The sequence below is a fragment of the Mercenaria mercenaria genome, unplaced genomic scaffold (assembly GCF_021730395.1).
Source record: "Mercenaria mercenaria strain notata unplaced genomic scaffold, MADL_Memer_1 contig_4641, whole genome shotgun sequence".
In the NCBI taxonomy this organism is placed as follows: Eukaryota; Metazoa; Mollusca; class Bivalvia; order Venerida; family Veneridae; genus Mercenaria; species Mercenaria mercenaria.
The window spans coordinates 42,079-64,371 of NW_026462886.1; the positions used below are offsets into that span (position 1 = coordinate 42,079).

The 22,293-nt window shown below is 33.6% G+C and overlaps 2 protein-coding genes across 7 annotated transcripts in view; both read left to right on the top strand.

Annotated features, from left to right (window-relative positions):
- The window catches only part of LOC123522872 (transient receptor potential cation channel subfamily A member 1 homolog), a 41,419-nt gene that overhangs the window by 9,810 nt on the left and 9,316 nt on the right, over positions 1–22,293 (top strand). Inside the window, exons 2-7 of one of the 6 annotated variants that reach the window (XM_053535224.1) lie at positions 17,283–17,377; positions 19,209–19,294; positions 19,569–19,612; positions 20,768–20,857; positions 21,128–21,226; positions 21,606–21,699. In XM_053535224.1, coding sequence (XP_053391199.1) covers positions 19,232–19,294; positions 19,569–19,612; positions 20,768–20,857; positions 21,128–21,226; positions 21,606–21,699 — 390 coding nt within the window. In that variant the 5' untranslated portion in view covers positions 17,283–17,377; positions 19,209–19,231. The remainder of the gene's footprint in view (positions 1–17,282; positions 17,378–19,208; positions 19,295–19,568; positions 19,613–20,767; positions 20,858–21,127; positions 21,227–21,605; positions 21,700–22,293) is intronic. The other 5 variants (XM_053535226.1, XM_053535227.1, XM_053535225.1 and 2 more) reach the window with 5 other exon arrangements.
- LOC123522873 (RNA-binding protein Ro60-like) lies at positions 1,706–12,768 on the top strand. Its single transcript, XM_045300361.2, has 4 exons — positions 1,706–2,183; positions 2,355–2,521; positions 2,776–2,897; positions 3,562–12,768. Exons 2-4 carry the CDS (start codon positions 2,462–2,464, stop codon positions 5,093–5,095), a joined length of 1,716 nt encoding a protein of 571 aa, XP_045156296.1. The 5' UTR covers positions 1,706–2,183; positions 2,355–2,461; the 3' UTR covers positions 5,096–12,768.

The following is a 22,293-nucleotide window of genomic DNA, read 5'->3' on the forward strand; positions in this document are numbered from 1 at the left end:
CATCACGATGATCTTTTCTTTTCTCACAATAATTAATGTGTATATGTAAACACGTGTAATTCGGCTACATACAATGTATCAATTCATATGGCCAGACATATGTGCTTTTCATATTCTTCATGTTTGTTGTTCTTCGGGAACCCTTCTGCAACGAAAAGATAAGTCTGTAAGAATCTCTAAGGAGGAGACTTTGTTAGTTTAACGACCATATCGGGAACACCCGATTAGATAGACAAATGTTGTTGACCATGTTCGGCAAAATACCGACCGTTCGTTTGCAGCAGCTCAAGAGCTATATAGGACGCTCTCAGTTAAACAAATTAGCGAATGAATGTCGATAAAATTATCAAAATTGATGGTATTACAAAAGAACATTGAAGTTCAAGATATCGGGTAAAGGAGATAAGGATAAACATAAAATCATTTTTATATGGTACTACGGATAAAAGAATCTTTGTTCAAACTAAACTAGAATACGAAGTTTTGTATGGGCTATCATGTCCCGGTGTATCCAAAGTACAAAACAAACTCGAAACAGTGTCGATGAAAGTCACAACGACGGCAGTGAAAGGTTAAATAGTGAAATGGTGATTGATATAATTCGTTTTAACTAGCGTAGTTTCACGTTTTCAACACTTTCGACTTCAATTATCGCGGTGTTTGATTTATGTCAATGTAGTTTTATTCAATGCGGTTGAAGAAAAAAATATCATGATGGTTTAAACAGAAAATCATACATTTAGATTGATTTTGCGGCAGCAAATACAAGATGCATGTCTTCTATTTTGCTTATCATGTTCAACCTAGGCAAGCACGGCAGAAGACCAGGCATCTTGTAGATCAAGATGTAGCGGCAAGACCTGATCCCGTGGCACTTCCATTGAAGGCTCCAACTTCCGCCCTCGACCATACTGTGCCATGTCCATCTTAGACCTGCTGATCAGCTTGGACCTGTGCAACGTATTGCACATGACCAGCATGGATCACCGTCGCGGCAGGCTTTCGGTCGGGCTGAACGAGCCCAACGTCAAGCAGCCGACCGCGATGACATAGCGGCCGGACTTATTTCCGACAATGAAGTAAACGATGAGCCATCTCGGCGTCGTCGGCGATTATCTGACTTGATCAGAGAAAACAATGAACTTTGTAATGATTTCTTTAAACGTACTGTTCAAAAACTGTTTAGAGAGTATGGTATTGACCTTAATGATTGATAAATAGAAATAGTGGCACCAAATGACTTCTTTTATCTATATTATTCTTACCGAGATTAAACACGTTTTATTTCATTTGGCCTAATTATTTTACCTTGAATTCATTGAGATGCTTCCTGCACAGGTAAATGCGTCCTTAATTCGATGTACAGATCGTCGATCGTCGTCGGGATAGACTAGAAATGCCTATTTGTTTTAGGAAGATTATAAGAAACTAAAAACGCAGGAGATCAGCTTACGCATTTTAAAAAATAGCCTTTAACCACCGCTTTGTAGTTTTCCTCATATCATCTTTCATAAAATTGGATTGTACTCGACTGTCTTTAAACCTTTGATCCTCTAATCCTGTGATGTTATCCTTTATAGTTTTGTGGAATGAAACTTACACTAGTTACTTTCCTCATTCTCATGGTGCACCGTCATGCTTTACTCGATTGTATTCAATCTTTACATCTTTAAAGGTGATAACATTTTGTATAGAGTAAAAATGTTATGAAAACATATCGGACGTTGATTTTTTTCCATCTTATTTTGAAAATGTGATACTATTTTGGCTATTGCGCATTACTTTACCTTCATTTGATAACTACCACTACCCTTCCGCTAGAAGGCTAGAATTTCGAAACCTCATTTTTCAAAATCTATACAAAGTAATAAATAGGTGGAATAGTTCAATACAAATCCTATTTACGACAGTGTTACTTTGAATGTTTATTGAAGTATTTACGATATATAAATTGTATCAAGACAGTACTAAATATTGGCATCCAATAATACTGTAGAATGATTTACATGATGCTAAACTGGGTTCAAAGATCTGGAGATGTTTAGGGGAAATAAATATCTAATAAGTGAGACAAGCATGTCTCATTTTTGTTTATTTCAATAATGATTTATATCACACATTTAGGATTAAATTCACCTGTTTTGGAAGAAAAATGACATTCTATGTGAAAGAAAGGAATAAAGGTCCACTTTAATTTTACATTGAATTCTAGAATACATGACAAGATGGGCCCGATATCGTTATTTAGAAACATGGAAGTAATAAAATGCAAGTTCCTGGGGATGTTGGGAGTTATTTCATTTCTTTTTTTTACATGAATTTATTGTATGCTGTATAACTGGAAATTATTTCAGGTTTGGGTGAAGTGTTGCGATCATTCTTAAAAGCAGTTTATGCAGCATTTTACACTGACATATTATATTAACGGTCTTTCAAAAACAGACATTTAAAGACATCAGTCATGGGACAAACAGAGTCAAAGGTGGTCGAATGGAAAGCTAAAACAATACCCTGCCCAGAGGTGAGGTTATTTCAGTAGGAAAATAAGTGTAGCATTTGCCATTTATAAACAAACAATTAACGTTTATCTAAGTTTTTTCCAAAACAAAAAGAATAAAAAAAAATAAATAAAACAACAACAACAAAACAATTAAAGTACAGATAACAGACATGTCCCAATTCATAAAATCTAAAGTATAATAATGTATTTTTATCATTCCTATTCAATTCACCTATTAATGTCAATGTATTTAATTTTGTATCCATGAAATGCAGCTTCCCTGGAATGTTGTTGATGACATGGATCTCTTAAGACGTTTCCTTTACCTCGGGGCAGAAACTATGTACAGTCCATCACATGTAGATCCAGAACAAAAGTATGCCGATCTCATATACAGGTCTGTTTTCAATAATCATATTTCGTAAGATAAAGCAAAGTGATCGCAACATGCTGTTTAAAACAATCTGCGGCGTGTAAAGGTAGAGCTGCACGTTCAGATTATAATTTTTATACAAAGTAGAGTTTGAATAAACCCTGGGTTTTCAAAATTTCAGAATACACATTCGGCATTTAACGGGAAAATCACTATTTTGTTAACGTTTCGCCGATAGAAATAGAAAGTCGTAAGCAAACATATGTCTATTATATGGTCAAATAAATGTATTGGGCCGTGTGCTTGTTTTAGAGATATTTGTCCATAATTAAAGAGATCCATTTAAGTCAGAAGTACTTAACGTGTCAACGGTTTAGATATCATATTTTATCTTTTTTTATTTCCATATACCGAACCCAGGCTTTATTTTACTTCACCCGGATAAATGACGTAGTGCAATTACTTCCGGTTTATAAAACGTGCAGAACTACCTTGAGTCAAAATATGAATGTCTCGTTCTGTTTTATACATTTTAGTGAGGAACGGTTTATTTTAATCTCACTGTGGGTTTAAAACAACATCATTGTACGCGGGATCATCTATCATTACCCATATATCCATTGAAATATTGATATTTTGTTTGAACGTATTGCACCAGGTATAAGTTTAATATTTCAATATGTTTTAGATTGATTACAGAAGAAAGAGGAAAAGAAGTTGTAAAACTTATAGCAAGGATAAGTTATCGTGGATTGGCTCCAAGGCAGAATTACATAATATTTGCGCTTGCAGTCTGTGCGAGATCAAACGATGACGAAACTAAGAAGATGGCATATGACGTTCTATGTCAGATTTGTCGTATTCCTACCCATTTTTTCATGTTTGTAAACTATTGCAAACTAGAAAGTGGTAGATCCCAACCTCCTTCGAAGGGTTGGGGAAGAGCTCACAGAAGAGCTGTATTAAAATGGTACGAAGAAAAATGTAAAAATCCTGAGGGAATCGCGCGACTTTTGACGAAATATAAATCACGTAAAATGGTTACAAATGAAGGAAAAGGCAAAAGATGGTCTCATAAGGACATTTTTCGACTTGGTCATCCTTCTTCAGATGATGAGTTGATGAAAGTGGTGTGGAAATTTGTCCTGTATGGCTTTGAGGAGGCTAAATGTCTGGCGTCCGAGGAAACAAAGAATAGTGAAAGAGTAAGGAAGTTTTTGACATATATAGAAGGAACAATCAAAGCAAAGAAATGCACTGATGAAGATGAAATGGTTGACCTCATAAAAAGGCATGGTTTGGAAAAGGAACATGTTCCGACGGCATTGGTGAACTCGAACCGCGTTTGGGAAGCAATTATTAAGAATATGAAACCTGAAGCTAAGATTCGTAATATCTGTATGATATCTTCCAAAGGATTTTGTGGTGAAGATTCTGAAATAGAAAAGGAAATAATAGAGACGATAACCAATGCTGATATCTTAGATCGTGCAAGGGTGCATCCGATTAGGGTGCTGTCGGCGTTATTGACCTACGAAAAAGGAGAGAGAAAGGACCGCTCCAGAGCCAAGAATACAAAAGAAAAATGGGAAGTCAATAAAAACATCGTCAAGGCGCTTAACAAAGCTTATGAGTTATCTTTTCAGAACGTCCAACCAACAGGGAAACGATTCTTGCTTGCGGTCGATGTCAGCAAGAACATGAGAGTTCCCTGTAAAGGTTGTCCTGCAATCATGTGTAACCAGGCTGCAGCCTCGATGATGATGATGACAGCTCGCACCGAGCCAAATTGCGAGATTTTCGGGTTCTCTGAGAGTTTAACACAAATACATATAGATAAGGAAGACACGCTTTCTCAAACTGTTGAGAAAATGGATGCGCTTCCAAGCGGAAAGGCCGACAGTGCTCTACCAATGCTTTGGGCAGAACAAAACAAAAAGAAAATTGATGTTTTTATCGTGTATACTGACAACATTCCTACAGATGGACAAACTCATCCGTCAAAGGCATTGGAGGAATACCGAGCAACAATGAATAAACCTGAGGCGAAACTAATTGTGGTGGCAATGGCATCGAATCCTTATACAATTGCAGATCCTGCGAAAAGTGTTGTCATTGGTTCTGAAGAAGCTACGACACGTGATTACAGAGAGATTAACATCGTCGGCTTTGATGCTGACGCAGCCATAATTATGGCAAAGTTCATTCGAGATGAACTATAAATTATGCACAAAATGTTATAAATTTGCAGACTGTATTGCATTTTAAATTACCTGATGAGACTAGACTGGACTGCCTTGAACCAAACAAAGTACAAGGATGAAGATGTTTTAACAGTTATCATTGTAGCATCTCTACCATATTTAAGCGCTTTCATATAACAACACACTTTGAACCTTGGACAGAGATATCTGCACAGGATGGTGTTTACTTTGGAGACATTGTAAATTGGAACGATTGGGAGTTTTGCTTACTAAACATTCAATCTATATCTCATTTTAGTTTACTGTGTATCTTCATTTCTTTACCAATATAATATTTACATAGAATATGTGTATCAGTGAGTTCTCATTTAAGTTCGATTGTGAGCCAGATCAGATTTCTAGAGTTATGTACCCCTATATATAAAAATGTCATATTTTATCATGTTTGCTCTCTAGCATTTTCATTTTGTTTTTCACCCGTATCATATTTACGCAGATTATATATACCTGTAAGATTTCTGACGACTCATTTCAACAAGGCTAAATAGGAGGGACACAAAGTTTGATTAAAATAATTTTTCTTTAGAATAAAATTTCCATATTATTTTATATCATCTTATATAAAAGAAATCAAGAGACAATCACGCCCCAATCGGGGATCGAACCCGGGCCACCGCGGCAATTATTATATTCCTGCCTTCTTATACACCACAGAGGAACACGTATCTGCCAAGGGTTAAACATAAAGATAAATACTTAAGGTAGTTAACCTCTTGTACCCTTTAAATAGTCTTTTCTATATTGGATGGAAAAATAAGGAAAAAAAACTAATTCTCACGTGTTTCTATAAGCTTTCTTATTAGATTTATAAACCCATAAGTGATATCCACTAAAATCGAAAACTTGAATCCCAGGTTAAATATAAATTTATAGACTTCTTTTTTTTTTCAATTTCAAAATGTTGAAAGCAAGGATCGATTGGTGAAATAGGGTTTTCATAGCCTGTCACCAGACCCAAGGCGTAGCGTTAATTGGAGATTTTTTATCATATTGCATTATGTTTTTATCAAATCTACAATTAAGTCAAGGTCAAAGGCATTTAGTTAGATGCACTGTACGATCTATAATATATATTAAACTTCTGGTGTAAAACTGGACTTATTAAACATAATGGTGTAATTTTTGGCACGCTTGAGCAAAACTGAAGGAAAAATATCGAGAAAATAGTGAGTGATAAACTGAACAATAAACTGAGCAAAACAAAATCGCGGACAATGAGTGATGTGAAATAGTTTTCTTTGTTTATAAAATTTTATCAGTGCATAGGTCTACATTATGTATTTACTACGAAATATTTGCGTATTTATACGCTGCGAACAGAAAAAGGTATGCCAAGAAAAGGTAGTGTTAATGAAATTTCTAAAAAGAGCAGCTCCAAAGAAAAAGAGAGGAAACAACGTTGTCGGAAATAAAAGAGAGAATGAACGAAAAACGGAGAAAGACGATATAGTTGAAGAAAGCGAAAAAGAAGTCAACATTAATCATATGATGGTGCAGCAGTACACTAGAAAAGAACATTAACCTAGTCTGCAGGATCTCGTGACTCTGTTAACGTCATTGGACAAGAAAATAAACGCCTTAGAGTCTAAAGAGTATATCGAAAATACATTAGAAAAAAGATTCCACAATCTGGTGCTTAAAGACTTTTTAGAAGTAAATTGCAAGAATTAAAAGCCGAAATCAGTAAAGACATGTAAGGTCGGTAGAAACAAGATAAAAGCTTCTGAAGAAGAAAGCGATGATTTAAAAAGTTAATCAAATCCATGAAGACAATGTAGACATTACGATAGTTGAAAGTTCCATAGACATCGATCATAGATTGGACAGGTTTAGTTTAGACACATACAAGCCAGTAATTTGTAAATCTGTGCGCAGAAAGGAAAATATGGATGTTATTAGTGCAAGAAAAAAACTAAAGGGTAGAATTGTCGTCATCAAAGAAGATTTGACACTAAAATGCAAAGTTACTCGAGACATTGTCCGGGAAAGGGGAAGTCACTAACTGTTTGTATGTCAATGGTAAGGTTGTGGCATTATTATAAAATGGGAACAAATTAAAATGGACATATATACAAACTTGACAAAACCATTACTGAGAGAGTACATCAATGATGACTAACTGAAACATTTTTGAAAACATTGTATAATTTATCGCAGTGCTCTTACACGTGTTTATTTACATAATTATGCAAATTTTCTTTTTTCATTCAGCAAAGTAATAATGTGTTTGTATCTGATTGGTCAATAATCCATGTTATGTTTCCGTAAAGTGCTATGCAGAAGGGTTGGACAATTACTGATTTGATTGGTCGATATTTTTAAACGTGCAGTCATCAATTGGATGAAAAACTTGAGATGTAGCACAGACCATTTTGTAAGTGCAGTTAATATGTTGCAATTACGTTTTTTCTCGGAAATTCACTACTGGCCACCGGTGAACAAACGCTTATTGAGGTGCGCATAAAACTGTGTTCAATATATCTAATGAACATCAGTATTTCCAGTAAGACGGTATATCGTTATTGTCGCGCTATTTCTTCGTTTGATTTCTATGACCTCGCATAAAGAAAAGCAAATTTTACGGTAAGCATTGTTTGCCTTCCCACTTCGAGATGTCCAGATATAATCTCGAGATCCAAGCACAATGAAATACTAAGATATGAACATGAATATCTTATGGTAATAAATAAAGAAATGTGACACCTCAATTACGTTGTCATGACCGGTAGATATGTAGTTTAAATACTTAAAAGCCTTATCAACATTTAATAAAATACACATATACATGTTAAAGGATAGGGAAAGCTTCACAATAAGGTAATTTCAGATGAAAGCAATCCTTAAGCCTTACACTAAAATATTTTTTAAAAAGATATGGGAGTTTGAAATTAATGAAAATTGCTGATCATGTAGGCAGCCGTTTTGTGTGTTTATGACGTCATTTTCACACTGCTAAATTCCTTTTTTAGCAAATAACCTTTTAAGCAGATTAATTTTATATGTTTCTTGAGTGTTAAAATGTAAAAACATGGTAATGTCTTTCATAATAATTGGAAAAATAAGGAGAAATTATTTTACAGAAATAAGTAAATACAGTTCAAATATATGTCTAGAAATTTAATGAATCCGCCATTTTGTTTTTTGTTGCCATGGAAACAAAATGGCCGCCATTTTATTTAAATATTTAAAACGCTCATACCTTTCTCATTTTTAAGTCGATTTTGATTTTTTTTTCACTTCTTTAAATGATTAGAGAAATCCCAGCAGATTGAATTAACATAAAAAACATTCTCTTTCCCTTTAAATAGTTTACACATATCGCTAAATTTGGAAGAAAGCATGTTGTAATAATGACTTATGAATAAAAAGGAATTATTAATTATGTTAATAATATAGTTTACACCTCAGTTTAGACTATATGTTTTAAATGTACAGCTTAACATAGATAACTGATTACCGTTGATTAAGGTAGTTTTGCACGTTGTTTTTTTTAACCAATAATGTACAATTTTATTTAACCATATCTTTATCCGAAGGAAATACACCTTCATTTCTCTGTACATTTTAATGAAACTTTTCATAGTTTAAGTTTAACATATTTTAATTATATGGCAGCATAAAATGTATAGATTCATGTGCTTAAGTGATCACAATTTACCATGAAATCAATTACAGTCTTTAAAGTTTTGCTTATTTCATGTTAATAGTTTTAATTGTTATACATCAAAGCCTATCCCTAGTCAGAATTAACGTTAAGAAAACCAGAGACGCTGACTGTTTGAAATTTGAATACACGATATATTAAAATAGAATATCGGCAACGATTTTCTACCCATATAATGGCCATAAGACATCACTCAGTTAACCAAACGTGCAGAACAACCTTAATTGAATATTTTCATGTTAGACCTCACAATATTACAAAGTTGTTAATCGGATTTGTCGCACGTTTTCTTTATTATTATTGTTTCCCATTTACACAGTCGATCGATCATAATTCTAGCCCTTGTTGTCTTATGTGGACTTTGATAACAATAAAAACATACAACGTACAATATTTGCACGAATGCCTCATGCTACGTTTTTTATAATTGTATATTAGTTCTATTTCACAGTTTACAACATTGTTCTAGAATGTTTTGCCAAAATCCATTTAACCCCTACTGAAGTACGGATTTATAACATTAATCTACACATAATTGGTAAGAAGAAATGCGTTTAAATCCATGTCACATTTCTATTTGTGTTCTTTTTATTCATATTACTGGCGTCTGGTCCGATTAACAATTTTTCAACTTGTTTTGTTCTTTTGTATTCCATAATTATATAAACAGGTGGTGGTGGTATTTGACGTTATTTTTTTTATATATTTCTTATATTTATATTTGATATTATGTATTATATTACCGAGATATGAGATGTTCGTCTTTTTATAAAATTTACATCAGTTTACGTTTAAATATCCCTTGATCAAGCCAGAAGTAAGCCAAAGACCATATAAATCAATTCACAATTGAAGTTATGGTAGTAAATTTTAAGGGATATATTACGATAATATCAGAATCATATTATCATTTTTTTAACTGACGGCAACGTCTTTAAACAATCACGTTTCATAAACACACATTAAGTCAATGTTATATGGGTATCTAACAAAATTCATAATAATTCATTATAGTTCACTTCAGGCTGTTTCATATTATTTTACAGGTTGCAGAGAATTTTATATTGATAAACACTGTATAAAGACGATTTTACTTACAGAAGATATTTTGAAATATTTGATAAAAGTATTGAGACATGCGCCTATCTATGTCATTTAGCTAAAATATAAAGTTAATTCGTCACGTTATGTTTGTAACTTTTTGAATTTTAATAAACTGGTAGGCGTTTGAATCTCACCTCTCGTCTGTTGACCATCCTTGATCGTACCTTAGTCCGTCTTTCTTCCGTAATCAACCAATTTTAACTTATTATGGACATCACATCTTGAGTAATATTCATTTAAACTTAAGTCTGTATTGCATATGAGGTCATTTTCTCAGTAGGTTGGTATTGCTTCTAATAACATTAGAATAATAAATTCCAAAGTAATTAAAAGTGTTAGACTTTACATTTGCTTAAGCAATCTGTATGAAACTTTCATAGAATGTACATACTAGTGTGATGGTTGAGCTGATATCTCCAGAAATATTCCATTGAATCAGTCAAAGTTGCCATATTTCATATTTAAGACTAATGTTGGTTTGCGCAGTGTTCATGGATTTACGCAGAATATATATGGCCACAAAATCACAGCCAAGTTAGGTAATGGATAAGATTGCTACAATAGCGTCAGAGTTAAAGTCCTTGATTTCGGATAAAAGTTCACTAAAGAGTTATTTATCAAACCTCCTAAGTAATAGTATTTACAAGTATTCAGGTGAATGATGTAGAGTTTGAATGGCCTTTTAGTTAATCTTTTTAGCTAGTCATGAAAGATGTTACAAATATACCCTAGATCTATTTCATTAAAACGTGCTAACTCTATTCTAAGTAATTAAGAGATAAGAATAAATCTAAGAAAGACACACGTTGGGTTAATTGGTTTAAAGGGACAGACGTCCAGATCGTCTGACAAGACAAAAGAGAGGAAAGGTTAAGATATCAGGAAAATATTGCTATATTCATTAAGAAGTCTTTGAATCTGTTAGTCATGGGGTACCAAAGGAACTGCCTTAATTTTAAAGCTACATGTAAACGGTTGTTAAGTACTAATTTCTTAGTGTTGGAAAGGTTTAATTGCCGATGCATCAGGATTTCAGGACCAACTCAAACTTTTTCATTTTTTGATTTAGCATTTTAAGACAGTTAATGTTGAAAATATGACCAGAGTTCAATTTTAAAGAAATATCGTTTCAGCCAAAATGTGGAGTCCAGTCCCTTTAAGCTGTCTGGCGTACCCAATTCTCGGTCGACAACAGGCTAGGCATTCGTTGACCTCTCAAAACTGTTCGAAATAGACAAAAGGCTAATCAAGATTCTTAAACAGTAAGAATTCGGATAAACTTTGGGAAAATTAGGTTTATAAAGGAAAGGTTCACAAACAAAAAGAATTGTTTTATATTGAATAAGCCGCATTATTTTTTTTAATAACTGAGAGATTAGATATGCTAATTGTAATTAATTGGGCTGGCGCCACCAAAATCACTCCTTTGTTTAATAAAAGCCGGTATGAAAGCCGGTTGTCAATCACGTCACAGACATTTATCGGATTAGGCGAAGCGAACTGGTCCCTTGTGTAATGCAGTCAATCCGTGTTTGAATAAATTGTAAACGTAGGTCCGTTTAAAAATACTATATCGGTAGAGTTTTCTAAATTTTTCTCCTTCCTCCATGTCGGCTAAACTTTAAGCCTTACAATCTTACTTTTGCAAATAAAGAGGAAATGTATCTCTAGGAATATATTGTGTACCTGTAGAATCACTAGCAGAAGATAAAATGTAACTCAAGTTAGTTTTACTTGCAACTGATGAATTTGGATCCAATCAATAAAGTAGCTCATAAAAACCCATGAAGATTTTATTTGGCAAACGTGTATATATGATTTTCATTGTGATCATAACTAAACCAACATTTGGGTATAAGAAAACATTAGGAACCGATCTGTATTTATATTTAAACTCTAAGAGCAATAAATTTATTATATAGAATATCTAATTTATTGTATTTTTTCTTAAAAAGAATTTATCTTGTCACATTCTTCTTTGGTTTTTTTATATATAATATATTTATGTTAGGAGTATCCGGTGAATTAGACATTTAGATAACATACGTTGTGATATATACCACCGAAATCTTAAGTTAATCTATATCCAGAGATAAATGTACAAGGGCTGCCCGCTTGACAAAGGGGATATTTATACGGTAGAAAAGTTTTTACGTTGTAGTGACTTAACAGTCTAAAGCGCTGTAAATTCTAAAGAATCATACTTTAAATTCAAAGGAAATATTTTATTTAGCGAACATAACGATATATCTGTATTGGTTTTTAAAGATTTACATTTTTTCAAGGTTCTGGTCTATATATTGAATTGTTGAGCTTTATAATGGTATTATGTAGACAATTGAGGAGTGATATGTTAAGTACTGTCATTCTCGCACACCAGTTATATACCATGAGCCCTGATTGTTTAGTTTGTATATGTTTCAACCAGTCTGTGGCGTTTCATAAAAACTTTTTGAGAACCATTCATAAGTGTACGAGTAATGCGTTAATGCTTCTGTTCAAAACCTACAACATATTTATGTCTAAAAGAAACGATAAACTGAGTAATTTTTTATTGTTTTTATTGATCGCATTTCCTGTCGGCTTTACTCTTTGTCAGTAAGTGTTTTAGATCTTGCCTGAATTTTCAATTCGACGGGCCGGACATAAAAATACATAGACAGGCAGAGACCACTCCTGTGATTAATAATGAGTAAAACGAAAGATCTAATCAATCTGTTGGACGAGAATGTAACATTTTAGACAACAAATACGTGCTAAAATATAAATTATTTCCAAATCGAGCGCTCCTTTATCATTTTCAGTTTACTATTCATAATTAAAAATTATTACGCACTGAAATAAACTGTATGCTTACAATAAACCTTTAACAATTGTTGTCTTTTTCCCGTCTAACTCACATGTTGGCAGAAAACGCATATATTCCATGTCACACTGGAGAACCAGTTATCTCGACATCGATGGAGAAATAACCTCACTTGAAAAATTAATCCCGATATAAATTGGTAGGTTGATTTTACGTTTATTTCTATTGATACGAAGTCAATCCTTAAGACCGAGCCCCAATTTCACCAGAAAACTTAAGTAAGTGCTATGTTAAGTCTGTTTTTTTCAAATGATTTTTTTTTGCCCTAAACGTGTCTTAAATGTTGACATTTTTATTTATATCAGAACCGTATGTGACATCGATCAAAAGGGAACTGTTCTGATATTACAGAGAACGAAGTAGATAAATAAGAAAAATACTTGAACAAATTCTGAAGGTTGTTATATCGTGCTTAATTAGAAATATCATTAATGCGTGACTGAAATAAGTGCAGCAGCCAAATACTACTAACCATAGTATAATTCAGCTATAAATACATTGTTATAGAAAACCAATCAACATTAAATAACAGTAACTTAATCAATGGCAGGATTTTAAAATAACGGACTTAACTAAGTAATTTCTTAAGTGTTTCAGTGAAATTGGGGCCAGAAATTGTAATTTAAGCCATGTACATTCCTTTACAAAACATTTAAGTCGATTTGCAAAAATTGTCTTTGTATCAATAGAAATAAATGAAAAATCACCGTACCCAGTTTCCAGCTAAATTATTTGTTCTTTGTGCGTTAGGATAGCCGGCTGTCCAGTGCAAATATAAACTATCAGAATGTTGTGGTTCAAAGAAAAACGCTAAGTCTCATGAATAATTATCTGTTTTTCTAGCTAGAGTCAAAGATATATATGTAGTTAAAGCTAAGACACCTGATAATTCACAAAACCCGTGAATGTAGTTAATTTGCAGATCGAACCTCCAACTTTGGAATGTCTATAACATTCAAAAGAAGGGGAGCAGGCATTTATGTACTAAAATATCCAAATCTTATGAAAAGCAAAGTTTAGAATCTTCCATTTGGTGGCATCTGTTGAAAAATATAAATTGTATTTTAGCCTAAGCAAAAGTAAGCACAAACGAAGAAATATTACGTCACACAACAAATTTCTGCTTTTCACCTGAAATAGTTAAAACAAAGATTTTGAAGCTTATAGTCAAGACTGTTTGATTTATGGTGGATTGTGAAATATGGTTTATATCTTATGGAAATAACTCAAATTAAGATGTCACATAATTATATTTTATTCATAAGAAACGTATGGCGCTTTTGAGTGTGAATTACATAGTAAGTGAGTGGATATCTTAGCGTGTTCTTTCAGCATAAACACGTTTTTCTTAACCAAACTGCGATGTATTTACATTTACAGTTTTGTTTTCTCTTTCATTCATACTGGGTAAAATCTCTACTAATAAAGAGTGTTGAACTTATACATACATTTAATATCTGAAACGACAAAATCACAAACGGACGGCGGTTGTTGGCATATGCTGGAATTTGAAGCGTTGCTATAGGTGTATATAATGTGACACACGTCACAACGAACGACGGTTATTGGAATAATGTACGTATCTGTAGTGTTGGTCACAAAGATCAGCGATTGTTGGAATATGAGGCGATTCTATAGTAGTGCGTCACATCGAACGGAGGTTATTGGAATAATTTACATATCTATAGTAGTTGGTCACAATGATCGGCGATTGTTGAAATAGCAAACGTAGTACGTCAAACGTCAAAACAAACGCCTGTTGTTGTAACAGCAAGCGTTCTTTTATAGTTCATCACAACGAAAACCCGTTGTTGAAACAACAAACGCTTTTTAGAAGTGCGTCACAACGAAATACGATTGTTGGATTAGAAAACGTTTCTATAGAAAGGCGTCACAACAAGCTGTCATTGTTGGAATAATACGTGTTTCCATAGTAGTGCGTCAAAACGAAATATTTCCATAGGCAGCTCATATTTCATGAGACGACGTCACTTGATGTAAACTGTTGTAGCCAATCAACCATTATGAACTCTGGATTATTCCGACTTTTGGATCACTTACTTTTATCTAAATATTTCTGAGATCTAGAGCCCTTAAATCTTACATGATTCTTATTTTATATGTGAGGTTGTTCACTGTTTACACAGTCAGGTAATATTTATGGCATTTGACTTAGTAAACCATATGGATTAAGATAGTTTCCTATATAGGTTTCTGACCGTTCCAAGGCGAAGCCCCTATTTTCAATTGGTCTGTCTTGTACCTTCTGCTGCGTATGCTTTTTTGTTTGTTGTATGCGTTTTTCTCCATCTCCTTACTCATTCTACTGCCCCCCTCCTTTCCCCATGCATTTGCGCTACTTTTTGCATCCCTCCCCCTTTACTTTGAGTTAGTTTTCGTGGCTCCCCTTTATTCAGGCTGACGGAATCCTAAGACGGTACACAAATGTTTTTCCTGCTTATATGGAAGCGTTTGTGTGATTGAGAGTCTAAAACGGTGCCGTACTGTTTTCTATGTTATGGGTGTGGTTGTATGTTTGATTTTAGTACATGAGTGTCTGCGCTTTTGTGGTATACGCTGTAGTGTGACTGCTATTAAGGAAAGAAGCAATCCCTTCGTATATTCATCCTTGTTCTTCTTTCCCCTTCAAATTTCTCCCCCACCAGTTTACCACTTCCTCCCCTCTGTCTATATTTGACATAAATCAATATGCACTAGGTAGATGTTCGAAGCAACCCGTCTGTTATATTTTTCCATTACAGTTTTTTTTTGTTGTGGGCCTGCTTTGCAAATGTGTGGCTCTGAGACTGTGTTTTTGGTGCTCTGTGCTTCCGAGAAATTTAACCTTACCTATTATCTTTTTTAAAAGTTTGTGGTGTATGTGTATTGTTATGAAACTTTACAAGAATATTGTTCAGGTATGATGTTGTACACCTGGGCTTTTGTTTGAGATATCTCTTTGCCAAACCAGAGTTATTGCTTGTGACTTACGAGGTGCGTTCAATATGTAATGTTTCTCCGTATGTAGTTCCGTAACCGCTGGTTATTTTCAGATGCGAGTTTCGGCACAATATAGAGCAATTTATTGGAAACACAATGCTATATAAATTATAAAAAATCGGCAGGTTCAAGGTAAAAATATAATCATTTAAGTGAGGTGTACTCGGGTATACTGGACCATAATTATAATTTAGGTTTGTCTTTGGCATCCAGAGTCTCAGAAAAAATAAACAACTTGTAAATTCACAAAGTTCTATCATTTTTTCGACGAGGTACAGCAATTTGGGATGCGTTTGCGTTTGTTATGAACTATTTATTGCATTTTTAATTTTACAACAAAACTAAAAAATCTAAACTCGAGCTTGATTCAATCTGGAATTGGTGTTTAGAGCGATTAATCAAAGTTGTAAAAACTATCAAGAATTAAGATACTAGTATTAATTTAAAATACAAGAATTTTTGAAACGATGATTATCGCGCCAGACAAAATTGCAGAAGCTTATTGTACTCATCATTTTTCGAGTAGAAATATACACACTCAATTTAAAACTGTTACAAACTTTTTTATTTTATTTTTCATATGTTTTTGTGAAGATCATGATTTGTTTTCTCTGTTTAAACTGAAAATTGAACTATAGTTCTAGTTGTTGAATAGTAGAATCAGGTAAAATTGCATATTACACTCACAATATTTTAGACATAAAATTGTCCAATATACCCGAGTAAACCTCACTCAAATGATTATATGTTTACTTTGAATCTACCAATTTTTATAACTTATATAACATTGTGTTGCCAATAAATTGCTCTATAATGTGCTGAAAATTGCATCTAAAAATAACAAGCGGTTACGGAACTACATACGGAAAAAAACATTACACATTAAACGGCCCTCGTAGTTAAAATATGCACATTTGAGCATAATTATTGTGTTGCATGTACTTTAAAAAGACTTTAACATAGAGTCATCAAACATCTGATAATTGTTATATAGCATGTGAACTTTTCACTTGGGGTTGTGTTTGGAATTTGCATTTGAGGATTGTTATATATCATGTGAAGCTGCGTACTTGGCTCTCTGTTTTAGACTTCACGCAGCCAGTGCGAGTTATGGTCCTTGACTTAGTGAAAAAAAAAACAACACATAAAGTGTTTAAATGCTTTTGTTGCATAAATCTTAGAATGTATTTTACCAAGAGTCATAAAATCATGTACAGTGACAGGAAATAGGGATAAAAATGACCTGAGGACACACATCTACTTTTCGTTGCTGCCTTTCTAATGTAATTAATATTTAGTTGTACTTTTTGTAGGAGTTTTAATCAATTACTCTTGCGATATCACTAATAGTCAGATGATGGGTTTTGTTCTTGAAACGATTCTTTTCTGATAATTTAAATCTTTCTACTAAACTAATTTGAACAAACTAGCTTTAACATATTGCTTTGTACTCAAATTTTAGCAAGTTTGTTTTCTAACAAGTATTCACTCCTTTTTGTGGAATATTGCAGTGAGAACATTACCCTAAGTGAGGGCTTCCTTTTCATGACGAAAACTTTAATAAAAGTTAACTGAAACATTAGTAAAGCAACTGTGAGGATTAAAGGTAAGCAATAGTGACCAATTTATTAAATGCCAGTTTAACGTTATTATGTTTAAAGCTTTTGTTTCAAAATAAAACAGGTAAAGAGAAAACATTTGGTTTTTACTTGGAAGCTTGGTTCTTTGTGTTAGTTAGTAAATTCTGCATGAAAACTTATAGACAAGTAGTTGGTATCCCTATGGGGACTAACTGTGTCCCACGCATTGCTGGTTTACCCCTACACTGTAATTGACGATATTCCATACTCAGTTTGTCCATTGAGAGGCAGTTTGACATTTGGAACCTTGACGTACCTTGGTATTTTAAATATGGACAACTACATTTTCTCAGAAATGGTGAAACACATTTGTCGAAAAGAATAACAATATAACAAAGCTAGAAAACTTTATATTACCCAAAACTTATAACAATAGGATTGCTGATATCATACACTTTGGAAGGCTTTTACTAAATTTTACTAAAGATCGTCCGAACTTTTAAGGAAATGTAACAGAAACATTAAAACAGTTCTAAAACATTATGCCTGCATGTGTCCGAGAGTGTCTGTATGTGTTTATTTCGTGAACGTCAGTTAGTGCTTGTAGTGAAAGGAGACTGCGTTCTGGAGGATGGCTGACTTTGTTGAAATTCTTCTTGTCCTTTTTTACTTCACCCAACATCTCAACCCATTTTCAACCTCTTACCCACTGGCACCAGACCAGAAAGAAAATGCCTCTGTACATGTTATATCCTACCCCTAGGTATCATATAAGAACCATGGTCATGAACGGGAAATTATACTAACCCATTTCAATCGCGTATTTCATACCTAAAACGCGCAGTTCAATAAATGTGTACTATTGATATTAAACAAGTGGTAATTTATCTTCCGTTGTGTACCTGTCACATTTCTTCGATATTTCTTATCTTAGAAAAACAACGTGTAGTTTATAGTTTTTTTAACGGTACACAAAAACTTGCTTGAACTTCCCTGGTAAAGTTCCGGTCAAGATTACAGACACATTCTGATTGGCTGATGTGAAAATGTATGTCCGTCGTCATTTTACTACACGTGTACGCTTAATATTTATATGCAGCATAAATGTGCAAAATGAATTAAATAAACAGAATAGATATATACCAATGTATGATTTCAAATTCAAATCATATACAAGATGAATTTCATTCATCATTTCGAGTCTTATCGTAAAACTGTGAATATATTGCATTCTGTTTTTGTTTGTTTATATTTCGCTTAACAAGTGCACACTGCCGTGACCTCTAGACCGGATGTTCATTAGGGGAGTTCACGCAAGTTTTTTCTGTAACGTTGACTAAAGCATAAAATATGTTGAGCATCTCTGCAATATGGAATATTGAGACAATGTGACAGGTGCACGAATGAAGATAAATCATCGCTTGTTTAATATCAATAGTACACATTTACTGAACTGCGTGTTTTAGGTATGAAATACGCGATTGAAATGGGTTAGTATACTTTCCCGTTCATGACCTAGGGGTAGGGTATAACATGTACAGAGGCATTTTCTTTCTGGTCTGGTGCCAGTGCCCTTACCTATTTTTGTATCTTGCATATTTTGTCTGATTTTTGAAGCAACAATTTAGTCTTCTAAATTTTTCCACTACAGTTTCCGTTTGTAGCGGGCTTACTTTGTGATGCGTGTTTTTTTGGCTGTGTTTGGGGTGCTCTGTGCTTCCGAATGACCTATCCTATCATTTTATTTATTACTTTCAGTAACATTAAAATTTTGTATAAAATTTACTTTTTAACTTAAGATTTGCTGATTTCCCTTTGTTAATGAAGCAACTCAAGAAATTATTTTGTATGTTTCAGAAACTGGAGCCTTACCAATCCAGATGGCTGATGCGAGAGAACCAATGTTGGAACATGGAAATGAAGAGAATATTGAACTACCAACGGTTAGGAAAACAACGCAATAGTCATCAACTTCATTCTTTTCTCATTAACATAATTTAAAATTAACAGTTTTTTTAACACACGTGTGCACGTTTGAACATTGTCAACGTCGATATACAAAAATGTAATATCTAACTGCAAAGACAAAAGAACTATGAAAACTTACATAAATCAAACGCTCTGTAAATCATTTAGCATTTTGTCGAAATGAAACATTTTCCAGCACCATTAATGAAACATCTTATTCATTTAAACTAATGTTGTATTTTATTTCAGATCCAACCTTCTAGAACAGACGAAAGTCATGCTGCAGGTACTAAGTATGTGTCTTCCTTTTACAAATCTTTATCATAACCCATATGCAAACATTTAAATACTTAGTATTCATTTTAAATTCAAGTCATAGAAAGTATCAAAAAATGTACTGATGCCTCAGGAGCCCTCGTACACGTATAAAGCAAATCTTGAGACACTGAAATAACCTGATGCATGTGTTTGTTATTCAACTGTGCATCTGGTCATTGAGTGTGAGGTCGGCATTATACCCGCCAATTTAAAACCCATGATTACGGTTACAAACTTGTGTTGACGAGTAATGGAAGAAATCCGTCTGCTATCACTTTCTACTAGAGTGTCAATTTAAGGATGGCATATTTTGTGGTGTTAGTGTACGCCACTATGAGCTCTTAATCTGAAACAAATGACTAAACCACCTTTGCATAATATGGTTTAATTAAAAATAAACTACTCAACTGCCGATCTCGTGACCAGCTTCCGCTACACGTTTTCTATCATTCTGTTTTATTTTTTGTGAAACTATCAGAATTATACAAATGTAATTGGTCCGTTTGTTTTCTTCACTAATTATGGAAGAGAAAGTGACAGCAGTACTACTGTCATTGTTTAGAGACGACCGAAATATAAAGTGATAATGGAAGTCCTAAGCCAACTCTACAGACATCTATTGATCATTTCTGCCATCCAATCAACAGTCATTGTTATCATTTTAAAATAACATTAATCCCAAGAATAGCACAAAGAGTTGATATGTATCCTTACTATACTTGGTATTTAGGAGCCTAATTCTATTCAGTCATTCATTAGATACGTACAAAATATTTAAAATACATAAAAATCTGAGAAATTAAATTGTGCATTCATCCTGAGAAATATATTTAAATTGGCATTATTTACAGCACATATCATAGCTATTTTCTAAACGAAATTCCCCATTACGTTCATTGCATGGGCAATTATATCAAACTTTATCACTGTGTTTTAATAGTTAGTTTGCTAAGAAATGGTTGTGACGAATGCAAATGTTTCTGTAAAATAAAAAGGTTGAAACGGCCTAAGAAAAACTTCCTGACGAAGTGTTTTTAATTGAACATAAATATGTCGGCGAAGACGTTTCATATACGTTTCCTTCATGTTTTGCATGTTTTGCATTAATGATTCCCTCTCCATTATTTCAGCTGCGTTTTAGATTGTGTGCAGCGGAGTCCAGTAAATATAGACGAATTGAAAAGGCTGGTCAAGTCATCTGATGCAAATGTGAATTTCTGGTAAGTAACTGCTACTCTTAAAACGATGTTTATTAATCGACACAGTATTTCACATTAAACATTGAAAAAATATAAGTTAATTTTCTGATTTTGCAAATTGCCGATGTAAACTTTTGGTCATGGTCAAGAAGGTAGAGAAAAAAATGTAAATTACCCTTGATGCTATAAATATAAATAACAACATTGAAACGTAACGCGAAAGACAAACAATATAATTATTTTGATTGTCGCCCCTAGATAAAAAATGTCCAGACTTTATATTTATTTCAGCAGCAATGAAGATGGGAAAACGGCATTGCATTTGGCTGTCTTGAACAAAGAAGCGAATGTCGTCTATGTGTTGCTCGAAGCTGGTGCTGAAATCAAACAGTGAGAAAGTTGGCTTTTTAAGCTTTCTTCGATCTGTTTCAAAATTCTTTTAAAGCATATTATTCAGACAGCAAAAAATAGCACACCCGACTTGACTGAGTTAATGAATTTTGCAATATTTCTCTCACCCGTAGCAATAGTTTAAAAGATAAAACAGCCAGAATCATAAAATAGAACTGAATGAACTGCATGATACCTAATGACCAAATATAATAGAAATCTCTGTGATAATTTAGTTGACACCTTTTGTTGGCAAAATATATCTATATTTGATCACATTGTTTGCAACAAAAATACATACCTCATTTACATAAAAAATAACATATATTATGAGGATAGTCATTTATTTCCGAAATAATTATATACACTTACTTGACAGAGACATCTCCGGAAATACTGCATTACATTACGCAGTTCAAAGTGGGTCGTCACAAGCCTTTGATATATTTAAACGTCTACTTCCACCACGGAAGGTAAGGCTCCCTTCACCTATAAGGTGTTGTTTTCATTAGTTTTTGTAGAGATAAGAATATAAAGGTGTTTGCTTGAATTACTTTGAGGAATTTTATAATTATGCAATATGTTATAAGCATTATTTACAACGAGATACTGACCTAATCAGATAATCCGCTATTTGCTACTTTGAACACCTATTAATGTATGGTATAGAAGAGAAAGTGTTATAATGATGTACCGCTCTGCTCTTTATTGCTGCAGGGGAGAAGCAGTTATACAGAACATAGCGGCGTCCGTGGAAACTTTTCTTACACTTCCACTTTTATTTTAGAGTTTAGAGAATAAACATGTCACATAGCCATCCAGTCACACTCCTCAACGGTCCGTGTGTTCCAGCTATCTTTTAATAGTAATTCAGATTAAACACTGAAAATGTTGTAATTCTTCAGCACCTTGGACCTTTTCTAATTGTTCTCCGCCATTTCTTAAAAACTGGGGAAGCCACACCATTGAATGTGATCCAATATCAAATAGTTAAACTGTAGTCACAATAGCAGGTGATAAATCTCGACCATAATGACACAGTTTGATTTGTCGATAATGTATTATGT

Coding starts and splice junctions, on each gene's coding strand:
- LOC123522873 (XM_045300361.2), top strand. CDS start 2,462: ATGGGACAAACAGAGTCAAAGGTGGTCGAATGGAAAGCTAAAACAATA. Junction 2,522..2,775: donor AAACAATACCCTGCCCAGAG/GTGAGGTTATTT, acceptor CATGAAATGCAG/CTTCCCTGGAATGTTGTTGA. Junction 2,898..3,561: donor TATGCCGATCTCATATACAG/GTCTGTTTTCAA, acceptor AATATGTTTTAG/ATTGATTACAGAAGAAAGAG.